Source organism: Theobroma umbraticum, unplaced genomic scaffold (assembly GCF_002168275.2).
Source record: "Theobroma umbraticum cultivar Fairchild unplaced genomic scaffold, ASM216827v3 scaffold_51.0, whole genome shotgun sequence".
Classification (NCBI taxonomy): Eukaryota; Viridiplantae; Streptophyta; class Magnoliopsida; order Malvales; family Malvaceae; genus Theobroma; species Theobroma umbraticum.
Window position 1 is genome coordinate 2224130 of NW_018397260.1, and position 14692 is coordinate 2238821.

The following is a 14692-nucleotide window of genomic DNA, read 5'->3' on the forward strand; positions in this document are numbered from 1 at the left end:
CTAGATTTGATTTTCTCTCTCTAACTTTTTTTGTAGAACTGCTTCATTTTGCTGAGATTTATGTTTGTATTTTGAATATGTTAAGTTAGAACTCTTAATCTAGGGTTATGGTGAATTTTAATATGTAGCTTGGATATTGTGTTGGTTTATTACTTATTTTTTGTTAAAACATTGATGTTTACTCATATTTGCTTTTATTGCCCATTTATTTGCTTGATCACCATTTAAATGTGCTTAGGTATTTAGATGATACTTGAGATAGTTACTTTAAATTAGATGTTGATTGGGTAACATGTGTTCACCACACTTAGAAATGAATTAAAGGGTCTTGATGTGCAATTAGGGTAGGCATATGCTTAGTTGCCACATACAATCAATTTTTAGAACCTTGGCTTCAAGAACTTAATTTAGTTGTTTCCCATAGACATATAGTGATTCAATTAAGTTAGACAATTATGTAATATCTCGATGGAGAATTACATAAGCTTTAGGATTCTAGACTAGCATCAATTTCCATTAAGATGAAGTAAGTAAGCAAGCGCAATTCCAAGTGAAATATTAAAGGCTACCATAATCCTAGACTATTAGACCATTTCTTCCACCTCAATTTGACATTTGCACTTCTTAGATTAGAATTAGTTAATTAGATTTTTTTTATATAATTAGGAGAAAGGGAATTTGAACCTTGTTCTTTAGGTAGAGGATCATGCATCAATTAATGAGCCTAATGCTTGGACGCGAATTAGTCAATTAGATTGCTTTTGAATCATTTCTCAAAATTTGGTGCTTGGATAAAATTAGCTTGTTTTAGTTTTAGTAATTAGCAACAACTAGTAAACCAACTTCTTGAGCAATTGACAAACTCAACTTATCATTGTATTACTTCATGGTTGCAACATGAAGTAATAATGACGAGTTGAAAAATGAAAATGAAAAAAAGACAAACAACCTTTGTTATATGGCAATTAACGATCTCATGGATAAAGATCTTTTGGATTCTAATATGCAAATAGATAACTCACAATATGATGATGCTAAATGTTTGAGTTACACAATAATTATCAAAGAAGAAATTGTGGATGAAGAAGAAAAATGCAACAATCCTGTTTCTGAAAATGACCACTATGGCAAAAGGGTAGAACCAAGAAAAGTCACTTCAATGGATGTAGACTTCACCAAAGGAAAATCAGAAGAGTGTACAAAGTTCAATGGTGAGGACCATCATCATTGGAAAGATCAGATAAAATAGTTTATCCAAGAAAATAATCATGAAGTCTAAAGAATAATTAACGATGGCTCATGTGAGTTGACTAGAAAATTAAGTGAATGGGATGCAAGTCATTTAGAGATGCTGGAACTTAATGCCAAAGCCATGCACTTCCTTTTTTCTGCACTCAGAAGCAAAAAATATAGTAAAGTCTCTTCATGCAATAGTGCAAAAGAAGTATGGGAAAGACTAAAATAAATATATGGAGAATAAGAGCTAGAAGAAAATAACAAACTAATCAATGATGATAAGTCAAGTAAGATTCAATCTTCACAACAAAGTGATGAAGCAAGCTCATCATTCTTGAATCTAGAAGGGAAGGTAGAATATATATTGGATTGTATGTTCAAATACACTTTTGAATAATTTGAGGAAAGTTTTGGTGAAGTAGTTCATAGGTATAAGAAAATAAATTTGGAAAATGAAGAAAAGATTTTATATCTTAATGTTGAAAATGAATTTTTGAAAAATGAAAAACTTGAGTTAGAAAAAGAAAATAAAAAATTGAAAATGGATTTTAAAATATCTAAGATGAATCTCAATGATGCTGGAAATGAAAATGAAAAGCTAAAAAAATGCTCTTGAAGATTATAAAAAGAAAACTAATTGAAAGAGTTTCAAGAGTGAAGCTAATAAATTCTTATTCTAAGTTTTTTTTTAAAAAAGTTTCATTTTTGTTTACTAACAAAAGGATCCAAAGAAATTTTGGATAGCAAAAAGCAAGTGAGAATTTGTGCTTTAGGCAAATTAATGTAAGAAAAAGGAAAACCAGAATGTCTAGAATCAATATCTTTATTTTGAAGAATCAATTCTTCAGGCACAGAGTGCTTTCCAAAGGACTAAAGACTCCTTACATGGCTTGAAATAGGTATGAGAATCAAGGTGAGAACAATGATGAAATATGAATAATATTGTCTTGTTTATCTTGGATGTTTTGTCACGACTTGAAATGCATGCATTCACTATGAGAAGTTATCCAACTTTTTCTAACCCTTAGGCATAAAGGCAAAGAATCTAGGTCTAAGTTTAGTATTCTAATGATTTTCAATGAAAATGTCAAAAATTAAGATCACAGTAGTTAAATGAAATAAATGTACAAGTCAAAGTGACAGGATCCACTTAAGGAATGTTAAAACTTCAAAAAATGAAGGTACAAGGACAAATAGTTGTTCTTATAAGATTAAAGAAATGTCATTGTTTTATTCATCTACCACAACTCTATTGCAAGTCTGTTGTGAAACTCTCCCAATTCGTTTAACCATAACTTGTTCATCAAAAGAACCACTAGTCATGGCAACAAGGCATGGCAATTCTACTAAAGATTAAAAACGAGAATCATCATCACGGTCTAATCACAGTTTTAGAAAGAACTTCAACATTGACAAACAAAGACAAAGGTATTTGCACCTATTTTCATACCTTCAAGTGATTCTTGGCCAACCAATTAAATTTGATTACTTGAGCACACTAGAATTTCCATATTTAGAGAATTTCAGAGAACAAGGTTGGTTGACAATTTTATAAATGAACAAACCCTATTATGAGAATTTAGTCAAGGTTTTCTACTCAATTGCTGGCACTACATTCATTAAGAATGAAGGAAAAGCATATACTTCAAAGGTCACGTTACTACATCAATCATGGGAAAAGAAATAAGTATTTCTCCACCAGTAATCAATCATGTCTCAAGAATTCCTAATTATATAATAAACTTGGAAAGTATATGTAGTAAACTAAAAGAACATAACTTAGAAAATGAGTTCTTCATCTTCCCTCCACCACCATCATTAAAACCCTTCAGTGTGAATTGTCTAAGCTTTCATGATAAAATTTTACACTTAGTTTTGTGTTGGTTTTTAAAACCAAGTGAAAGAGAATATTCATTTGCAAAAAGTCAAGATCTCTTCTTCATACATCACATCAAACACAACAAGCAAATCAACTTGGGTTCTTTTATTCTTAGAGATATGATCAAAGTAATTAAAGGAAAGAATGAAGATTAGTTCATGGAATGGTGATTAGTCAATTAATGGATGCACTTAAGGTTGACACTTGTGCAGACTTAGCGATCAGATGTCAAAGTTAAAAGACCATTACAGAAGTAATAAAGGAGAATATCACTAGGTTGAAAGGAAATGGTATCCTAAAAGTGTGACATTTACACAAGTTCTTAAACAAAAAGAAACTGAAACAAATGATAACAGAAAATTCATTGACACTGAAAATTCTCCTTCCCAAAACATCACGAGCTCTTAGATTGCAAAAATGGACAACTACTTTGATAGTCAAATCAAAAAGCTGTTGCATGAAAAAGAATAACATAAAAGAAGATGAGTCAGCTTAAGAAGAAATTTGATTTAAGTAGTTGATCCTCAAGTCAATCCAATAAAAGACAAATATTAAGTTTTTGAACACGTTTATTATAACTCTTGAACCATCTTAATTCTTAACTTTATTGGATGACTTCTACATTTCTGTTTACATACATTCATCCATATATTCCTTATATCTCTTGATTGACATTTTTATTGTAGTGAATATTTGGTTTAATTTTTGCTACTAATGCTCTATTTTTATATCAGGTTTTCTTCCCACTTTTCTTATACTCTATTTTCTATTCCTTTTTTTATATAACAAAAAAGGGAGAAATATTATAAGTAAATTTGCAAAAGCTTAACTTTTCATTATCGTTGGATTTTCAAAATGATTTCACAAGTGCTTTTAAACTTAAATATATAAATCTTTTTGAAAAGGCACAAATTCAAGTGGGGGGACTTTGCTTGAAGAAAATGCATAGAAATCTTGAGCATAATTTTAGAGGGAGTTTTTCTTCACTGAGTAAATTTAACTATTAATTTTGTCATATCAAAAAGAGAGAGATTGTTAGCTTTATTCTTATTTTAAAATAACAAAATTGATTAAACTTAATAAGCTTTGAAATTGAATGAAAAATACTTTTAAATATCAAGAAAATCCTCAAAGAAGTGTTGAAGTTGAACTTAAAAGAAAGATATATTAAAATGTTAAGATTCTTTGAACATACTTTAAATGTGAATGATTATGCTCTTCAACTTAAAGAAATATCTCTTAGTTTTCTTGAAAATTTCTTGTTTTCAAAATTCCAAGTGCTAGCTTAAGAATCAAATTCTCAAAAGAAACAACTTGATTTTTAAATGAAAACACAGCAAAATCTATTTCTTTATCACAGGAAGAATCAATTCTAAAGAAGGAAAAGTCAGTTCTTAGGTAGAGATCAACAGTAAAGAATCGATTCTGAGAAAAGAAAAAGTCGATTCTTAAAGGACAAAAGCTTTAGGATTTGTAAGGAGCTGACACCTCAGAGATAAAGAATTGATTTTAGAGAAATAAAATGCAGAAGGCAGAAATGAAAAGAAGAAATAATTAATTCTACATGGAGAAGATATTCGTTCTTGAAACAACAAAAGTAAAATTTAGAAACTTGGTGACCAAGGAAGATATGATATAAGTGGATAAGATTAAAGAAAAAAAATCAATCTTAGATTCAAATTTTGGTGCCAAACCACAGTGAAGAAAACAACACCTTAAAGCAAAAGAATCGATTCTTCAAACTTTCAAAGGTGTCACCTTTAAACTTAGTTGTAGAATAACCGACACTTTAAAATAGAAGAATTGATTCTCCAAAGACAAAATGCTCCAAACTTTGTGAAGAATGGACAACTCAACAGCAAAGAATCGATTCTACATATGTGACAAAATTGTGCAAGTTAATGGGAACATACAAGAAGTGATTCAAATTTCACTTCAACGAGCAAAAAATCACAAAGGTTATAAATACCTACCTTGAGAACGTTAAAACAAGGATTTTGAGAGATTTTGAATAAATTTGAATCATCTATGAAGAAGAAAAAAGTAGAAAAACAGGAGAAAAAGCTATGAGCAGAAAGTTCCTATCTTTGAGCAAAAACAGAGCCTAAAGATCACATTTTTATTCTTTGATTGATATTTCCTAAGCTTAAACCTCTTTCATCCTTCATAACTTTTGAGAAAGCTTTCATCCATTTAATCCTAAACTTCTTTATCAACCTTTCTAGAGGTTTTGAGTTAGAGATTCTTTAGAATTCACTATTGTATTGGTTATACCTTTAAAGAAAAGGTAGAAAGGTTACGCCTGATCCTTTAAAAGGCTGCATCTTGTGTAAAGGTTGTGTTTGAACCTAAAAAAGGTAATGTCTTGATAGAGGTTACGCTTGATCCTGCAAAAAGCATGTTGTGAAGGTTACGCTTAATCTTAGTAAAAGGCATGTTGTAAAGGTTATGTTTGATCCTACTGAAAAGGCAAGCTGATAGTGGATTCAAAGTCCTTATGCTATCAAGGGAGAGGACATAAGCATTGGAAAGCCGAACCTCTATAAAAATCCTACTGAGTACTCTTTATTATTTTGTTGTTTACTCATTCATTTCATATTCTGTTTTGTTGTTTTATTCTCTCATATTTTTGGTTCATCTTCAAAGATTTTTGAAAAGGAGGAATTTTTGTTTCACAACCAATTCACCCCCTTTCTTGGTAGTTTTACTTTAAATTTTTCTTTCTAACAAAGACTTATAATCTAACTATTATATTAACTCCTAATCAAATTAAAAATTGCCTAACGCATTGGGTTGCAATGGGCTGTAATTCTTCTTAGGCCATTACTAATTGATTAGTCCATTAATAATTTAACCTAATTAAATAAAACAAGGTCCAATAATTTAATGAAGCAATCTGAACACCAAGTTGGACACTCATATCAATTTACGCTATGACCAATTTCATACTAAATTACAAGTTTGATCCAATTAAGCATTTACGAGGAATTTCGAAAAGCCCAATTACTACAATCGTGATGTCGAAATGTTCCCTTTGTCATATAAGCATATTGCTAAGTCTCTTTCATTCCTTAAAGAAATCACCACTTACATAAAGATTTCTTGGGATACCCTAAATCTCACATCCATCGATATAGGCTTTATCTAAGCTTTCTGCCATCTTTAGTTTGAGCTATACCATGTGATTATATCCTCATATAATCCCTCAAGACTTAGTTCATGACTTATCTTCAAATAAACTCCTTTATTTGAATTCTTGCAATAAACTCAAATCCTCATGAATTGAACTCTTCAATCTATATATCTATGCAGTGTTTCAACTTCATTAATCAAATCTTATATGATTAATTCCCAATTTAATCCTTGATAGTCACCTTATGTGTGTGACCCATTAGGCTTCTCATCATGTTGGCAATAAATATAAATTGGAATTTCAAACCTCTTAAAGAACTACATGAAAAAAGTCAAATTTGACTTCATCACCAATTCTCTAATTGGCTAGTCATACTTATAAACCAAGATTGACTTCTAACAAAGCATCATGGCCACTGAAATGATAGAGGAGTCATATGGTTTGACTTAATCTTTCATTTCTTATCTTACTTGTGTAATTATTATCCAATAACCTACCCATGCAAATATACGTATCGAACAGATAATATAATGGCAAAAAGAGCATCGATGCCATAAAGAATTGATCAAAATTTCACTAAGTACTAAAATTAACACGACTCAATCTTATCTAAACAAACAAAATCAAGTAACTAAATAAATTATAAATTAACTAAATCTAATTAGCAATAATTTAAACTAAAAAATCAATACAATAATAAAATTGTATAAAAATCAACTCAAGCAAGCCTATTATCACAATATTCCTCACACTTCATCCAAATCATATCTTTCTCTTAACTTATTCCAATGGGTTGAATTTCTAACCTAAAGTCTTCAATTATTATAAAGCTCTCTCAAAACTTTTATAAAATTATCTATTAAAAAAAAGAGAAGATTTATGAGCAAATTTAATATATGCATATATTGAGGGGGAGATTTTGAAATCATTTCAAATGTAAATTATGCTCATAGTTTTGTCATATCGAAAAGGGGAAGATTGTTAGCTTTAAAATTATAATAGTTTTGATTATGACAAGATGATCAAATTTACTTAAACATTATTTGAGTAAATGATTTAACTCTCATACATTTATTCTTACATAGTTACAAGCTTGACTATTGAAGCTATTGAACTATATTTATAAACTTATATGCCTTAGTTATATAAGTGCTTATGATTCTTCATTCATTAAAGTTTAATTTAAAGATTAAAGGAAAATCTTGAAATTGTTTTTTGTGCACATATTAAGGGAAAGCATATATTAAGGGGGAGTAATCCCTCGCCTGCATATAGATATAAAATATAAACATAGACTTTGCATTCTTATTCTAGGAGTTTTTTTTTAATCATCAAAATAAAGAGAGAGAATATTGACTCCATGTGTTTTTGATGATAACAAAACATTCTCATTCATTAGTGTCTAATTATATTATTGAAGTATGCAAGAGAAAGCTTAAATTATTTAGCTTATTTGTTGTTTGAAAGCAAGTCAAGAAGCTTGCTCAATGACAAGATTAGTTAATCAGTTAAACAAGAAAGAAGATAGAGCTCAATGGAGATAAAATAGTTTTAATTGATAACATGAGGCTTTAATCAATTAAGACTATTCAGGGCGCTACCAGAGTGCAAAACAGAAGCCTTTAGTCGATTAAAAGAACAAAGTTAACTGGTTAAATGTCAAAGTTAAAGTGTCAAGAAGCACCAAAATTCAAATTCAAAATATTAATGACTATCCAAGGTGCCAAACCAAGAGATTCAAAGTTGAAAAATTCTTAATATCGAAGCCCATTTTAATTAGTTAATGGAGAAAGGAGAGAAGCCTCAATTAGCTAGTAAAAGTTCTAATCACTTGAAGAATGATTGATGAAAAACAGTGTTTAAAGGCGTTTGAAAACATAAAGTTATTAATCAATTAAAACTATCATTAATTAGTTACCATAAAAAATTAATTTGCAGGTTAGAGAAGGCTTAATCGATTAAAGCTTGTCATTAATTAGTTAAAGCTTGTTTGCACATTTGAATTTTAGCACAAAAGGACAAACTAACGGACAGAAACTTTTTGTAACAGTTAGTTTCTATTTCCAATGGCCACATGTGATTTTTCAAGCATTTAAAGCCTCTTCAATAGTCAAAAATGATAAAGAGAAGCTATCTGGACAGAAAAAGAGCCAAAAAGAGTAAAACCTTTTCTTTTACACTTGTATTCCACTGCTATCTTTGTGAAAATGTTTGAGCTAAAGCTCATACAACTTAGATTAGCTAGGTGATAATTTGTACCTCTTTTTATCTTCTATTTCTTGTTTACTTAAAGTGTGTGAGACATTCTGAGGGCTAGTCTAAGCTAGGATAAGCTTAAGACTTGTCATAAAGGGTTAAGCTTGGGTCAGAAGCTCACCTTGTAAAACATTGGTAGAAGTTATTAATTCCATTGGTTTTAGTGAACGTGGGTTGTAAATCCTTGATTAGGAAGATCAAGGTAAAAGATGTAGATCAAGTAGACTGAACCATTATAAAAATTGTGTTTTGTCCACTTCTATTAACATCTCTTTACTTAGTGTTTGCAAACCTTGATAAGTTTTCAAACCATCCATCTTAAATCTTCCAAACAGATTTTAAATTTCAAAAAGTACCCTCAAAAATAGTTTTAAATACTATTCATTGCCCCCCCTATCTAGCACTCTTTTCTGGACCAACAAATGGTATCAAAGACTAACCTTTGAATTTAAGGCTTAACATCTTAAGGGAAAAATCTAATGGCTACTTAAAATTCTAATGATGCTGATGGTCAATCCACAAATAGGCTTCTTCTATTTGATAAAACCAATTATCAGTTTTGGAGTACTAGGATGTCCATCTATGTTAGGGCTTGTGACTATGAGATGTGCAATGCCATTACCAATGGTCCCTTCATTCTCTGAATACCAATTCGGTAAATGGTGAGAAAACTCCTGAAGATAAAAGAAAGTGGACAGAAATGAGGAGAGTACAAATAAACTCCAAGGCCATGCACACTTTCATTTGTGTACTTGATTATAAAGAATAAAATAAATTGTTCGTGTGCAAAAAAACCAAAGAAATTTGAGAAAAATTAGAAGAGTTATATGGAGAAACAATGAAGAAAAAGGAATTGGAAGACAAGCTTTATGGGAATCAATGCTCAACAAGCAGCAAGACAAATGCAAATAAGAAATCAAGTGAAGATGAATCTTCAAATCAAATTGAATTATTCCTCATGGCTCATGAATAACTAAAGGTAATCTCTTCATCTTATGAACTTAATTCATATACTTTTGACGAATTGTATGATACTTTTAAAGATTTAGTATTTCAATTTTGTTGGTAATTAATGATGAAATTGCCGATAGATATTGTTTCATTGGTAATTAACGACAAAATTTATCAAAGAATTTCAACTAATATCAATGAACATTTTACTAATGGAACCAACTCCTTTCCAACAGAACGGCCGAGGGAAATTTCAATCGGCAATTTACAGGCAAAAAATTTCATTATCAATAGATTTTGCATTACCAATGACGTTTTTTCTGATCAAGTGTTAATGGAATTTTTCATCAGCAAATCCGTTGGTGATGCATGATACTGACAGAATATTATGTATTACCGATGGAACTTTTCATTAGTAATACCCTCTATTTTTGTCGTGTTCTCGACTCTGCTGCTGCGGCCTTGGCTATATGTTCCTGCTGTACTGATGTTCTATTGATGTTAGTGCTACTTTGGTTGATTAACCTCTTTCATCTTTAAGTGGTCTCTGTCTTGGCTTTCTGCTTTGTTGTGATTTCTTTCCGAATGTGTTACTGTTTGGTTTGTTTCCCAAAGTTTTGTTTCCTGCTTTTTATAATTCAGGGTCTTTTTTTTCGTTTCTTTCTTCTGTTTTTTGCCGTTTGGGGGTCTATCCATGTTTTGTATTGATTCCCATGGAAAGATTTCTTTCCTAGTTGATTAACAAATTTTATCTTTCAAAAAAAATAGTCAGTTTCTCTTTCGCTGCTTGACTGCACATTATTCAGTTATGCTTCATATTGTCATGATATCCTTCCTTATATTAAGGGCACCTTATAATTCTTGAATCTTGACCTTTCAGTTCTTGGTGCACTCTTTTTCTAGTGGTATGCTTCCTTTAATGCCAGCTAGGTGAACGACCCGACACTTACCATCCATCTGCTATTACTTTTTTTTCTTCTTCTTTTTAGAAATCTTTAATTTATCCTGTGACGTGCAAAAAGCGAATGGTCCAACTTCCATCTCTCACGGAAGTAAATTATATATCTCAGGCGATTGTCGATAGTAAATTACAAGAGCTCGTTCGAATTCTTTAAGTTCTGATGGGTTACTGTTTTTTTATATATATTTATAAAAAATAAACTAAAAAGACAAAAAGAAAAAATTAAAGCTAAATAACGAGATGCAAAAAACAAAAGTAAGTAAAAAACGAAAACATTAACCGAACAAAATTTTAATTTTTTTTAATTATAATGACACATAGCAAGTTTGTACGATGACATTATAAAAAACAGTGAATAAAAAGTAATCAAAACATGATTAATATGTATAATTGTTAAATTAAAAATTTTATTCGAAAACAAGTTTTATGAAGACAGGTGATAAAAATATATATAATCTGTTTAATTGTTAAATTAAAAAAAATTGTAATTTCTCGCCATAGAGGCATTGTTATAATAAAGGCCAGGTTAATAAACTGCGATTGATGTTATCTCGCAACATTGAAAACGACAGAAAAAGGCATGGCAATAAATGAACCTAAAGTATCCGCGTATTAGTTTCATCACTATAAAAGCAGCTGAACTGATAGAGCTTGCGTAAGAATCCACCCAGAAAAAGCCTCGTCTCCCCCTTTACAAGCTTGTCTCTTACGAGTTCGTGCGTCTTTCAGACAACTTACTTTTCCTCTTTTATTCCTAATTAAAGACCGATCTACTTGACCAAACTTTTTTAATTTTTTAGATTCAAATTAAATAATTTTTACAACTTTATGTTTAACTTGCAATTTCATCACTTGAATTACAAAGAAATGGTGTTCAAACTTGAAAATTCATTTGAATCTTGAGATGAGAAGAATTACCTCTGTTGTATAGTTTAAAATTATGTACATATATATAGAAGAAACAAAACTGAAAAAAGATTGAAAGGAATCACAACTTAGCGTCACTGGAATTTGTTTAATCTAAAATTTACACGAAATCATCATTTTACAGAGAAGTTATTTATATACTTATTTAAGTTAAATTGAGATACTTAGATATTACATGAACAATTCTACTTAAGTACCCTTTCTAAATATATTGTCAATATATAGAGCAACCCATCTTCCCATGCACATATTGCGTCCTGGGAAGTATCAACATAGGAAAATATAGCAGACAGAAACAACATGGTAACAGTTCTGTGACTCACATTGACCAAAAGGCATGGAAAAAGGATGTTCAAAGCCCACTTGATCCAATCAACTTGGTTAAGCCGAAGGTGATAGCCATGGCCAGCCACCCGCCAACCAACACCCTAACTGCAGACCTCACGGTTGGAGCCTTCCCTAACACAGCCCCCAACCATCCGAACACCAACAAAGCCAAGGTCACTGCTCCAATCACTACACCTAACCTCACCTTATACTCCCTTATAAAAGATGCAGCTAGCAATGGCACCATTGCCCCCACTGAAAATGAAAGAGCCGAGGCTGCAGCTGCTTGCAAAGGGTTTGGTAAAGACTCCTTTTCTCCTTCTTTTCCAGCTTCTTCTTCTTCTGTTTCTCTATTTTCACCTCTTTGTTTGTCCCTTTTCATCTTCGCCAGCTCAATATCTAACTGTGAGTACACAGAAACAAATTCACCTATGGCCATGCTGCAAGCTCCGGCTACCAGACCTGCAAAACCGGTTAGTATCATGGCCTTAATGTCTTGTTTTACTGCACCAACACCCATCATCAGTGATGCAGTGGAGACAAGTCCATCGTTGGCTCCTAGGACTGCAGCTCGTAGCCATTGCGATCGTTTTGAGTAATTGAAGTCGTCTTTTGCTTCAAGTTCCATGCTTGTTTGTTGCTCAACATCATTCACCACCGGAATAGTGAACTTCTGGTTATTGAAAGATGTTCCATTGGTGGTCTCCATGAGAAAAGGATTGAGAATGGTGAAGAAAATGAAGGCAATTAATGAAGGAAAGATGGAGAATTGTGGAGGACACACGCCTCCTAGAAGGGTATTTATTGAGGGAGAAGTTCACTGTGATGGAGCCAAATGTGGGGCATAAGCACTCATTGATATGGAAGAAGTATAATATCTCACAAGGAAAAAACAATGAATAGCTGTCTATATTCCCTAGAAATAAAATTTTTCTTAGATGGTGTGCCTAAGTTCGAAATTTCGTTATCTGCCTAAAGAAGCCTTACTTCGTCTTAGTGGTTTACACATTTTAATATTAAAAGAAATAAAAAATCCTCCTGTGTGACTAAATATTATGTATACACATATACAAATATATATTCATCAACCTCACATCTCTTGAAATCCTTTATATGCATCAAATAAGGGATTATTTTCTTCAAGGAAAGTTTAAGAAGTATGAAGAAGAAAAAGAGAAGAAAATTTCCTCGTTTTCAAAGAGACTACCTGATTGCTTTTCCAAAATAAAGACTGCCTGACCTGATACCAGTACCTTTCTAGCATAGAAAAATAAATAAACAAAGGTGATATATCAATGACTGTTAAAGAGAAACAAAACAAACCTAGAGTAGATAATTAAGAATTAAGATGATAAAAATTTCAAGGTCATAAACTTTATGGAAAAGAAGAAACTTTTTTGTATGGCAGGTCTTAATTTGCGGGGGGTGTCATGATCTGATATCAACTATGTACAGCAACCACACTATTCGATTCCTGCTCATCCCATTACTATTATCTCCATGCAGGTCTTGGACAATCTTTAAAGAAGCCTAATCAAGCTGATTTTTGACCAAGAAAAGGAAGCTTTGCCGCCCTGTGAATCACTTCTACAATGAACAGAGACTCGACTCTTCATATTTTGTACGGCCACCACAAATGGTATTTGGTAAAAATGTACTGATTGTTACTCCACTTTGCAACCAAATTCTACATGGGATATTGCTCCTGTTCAAAATTGTTAAAGCTTCAAATTGTTTGAAAAGCCAAAAAGGAAACGGGAAAGAGTTATAACAGATCTAAAGAAGTAAATGGATATATACAAAAGAAAAACTGAAAGCATAGAAGTACAAAATTTGAGGTTCTGGTCGGCAATCTATATGTGTCAATACGTTGTGGAGATAATGAAATTTGCAATAATGCTTATCCCAAAAGGAATGTACTTCAAGGCAGTTACACCGGAAGACAAGTTCATGCCTAAAGCATGATATTGAACAAGACAAAAGAAGAAAAGCACAAAGCGTTTCAAATCTTTCAATTTCTTCGGTTATATATATATATATATATATATATTTGTGCTTTCTCTTTCATTAATTTTTTATTATTATAGATAGTTTATTTTGGTTGCTACTTTTTAAGAATTGTTTGACAACATAGTACTATATAGAGAATGATGAGAACAACTACAACAAATGAAGGTCTACTTCACTAGATCAATTAGAGCAAGTGAAGCACTACTTTACACAGATCAATTAGAGCAAGCAAAACACTCCTTCACATAGAACAACGAAAGCAAGTAGAGCACTACTTGCGAAACAACTAATATAAGTGGAACAACTACTTCGCATAAAATAACCACTTCACACAGATAGCAGTGACAACAATCTGAAATAAGTGACAAGGTTTATAGGTTACTTTTACCTTGGAATGTATCAAAAAGTTTGGTTTCGTAGCTTAAATATGGTGGTAGTTAAGAGGTTTTCCTCTTAACCTTTTCTTGAAGTACAAGTGTTTCCTCTTCTTACCTTGCTTTCTTGTATTGATTCATATACACCTTTTTCTTTTGTATGTGAATAGGTAAGAGAGCAAGGTAACAAGAGAAAACACATAAACTTCAAGAAAAAGTTAAGAGGAAGATCTCTTAACTACTTTCATATCTGAACCACCTAGTCAAACTCTCCAAAACATCTCAAGATGAAAATAACCTTTTAATTTTATCATTTATTTCAAGTTGCTTTCGTTACTATCTGTGAGAAGTAGTTATTCTATGTGAAGTAGTTGTTCCACTTGGATTTGTTATTCTGTAAATAGTGCTCCTCTTACTCTAATTGTTAATCGTGAAACAGTGTTTCACTTGCTCTAGTTGTTATACGCAAAGTAGAGCTTCACTTATTCCAATTATTCTCATCATTCTTTATATAGTACTACGTTGTAAAATAATTTTTAAAAAGTAGTGACCAAAATAAACTATTTACACTTTTTTGAGTGTCTAGAGGAAATGTGATCTTCAATCAGTCTAATTTGTATCAGAAAGTCTCTTTAATG

At 31.5% G+C, this 14692-nt stretch overlaps 1 protein-coding gene across 1 annotated transcript; it reads right to left on the bottom strand.

Annotated features, from left to right (window-relative positions):
- Positions 1-11421: 11421 nt before the first annotated feature.
- Positions 11422-13520, bottom strand: LOC110416941 (vacuolar iron transporter homolog 4-like). Its single transcript, XM_021429089.1, has one exon. It carries the CDS (start codon positions 12377-12379, stop codon positions 11696-11698), a length of 684 nt encoding a protein of 227 aa, XP_021284764.1. The 5' UTR covers positions 12380-13520; the 3' UTR covers positions 11422-11695.
- Positions 13521-14692: the final 1172 nt, after the last annotated feature.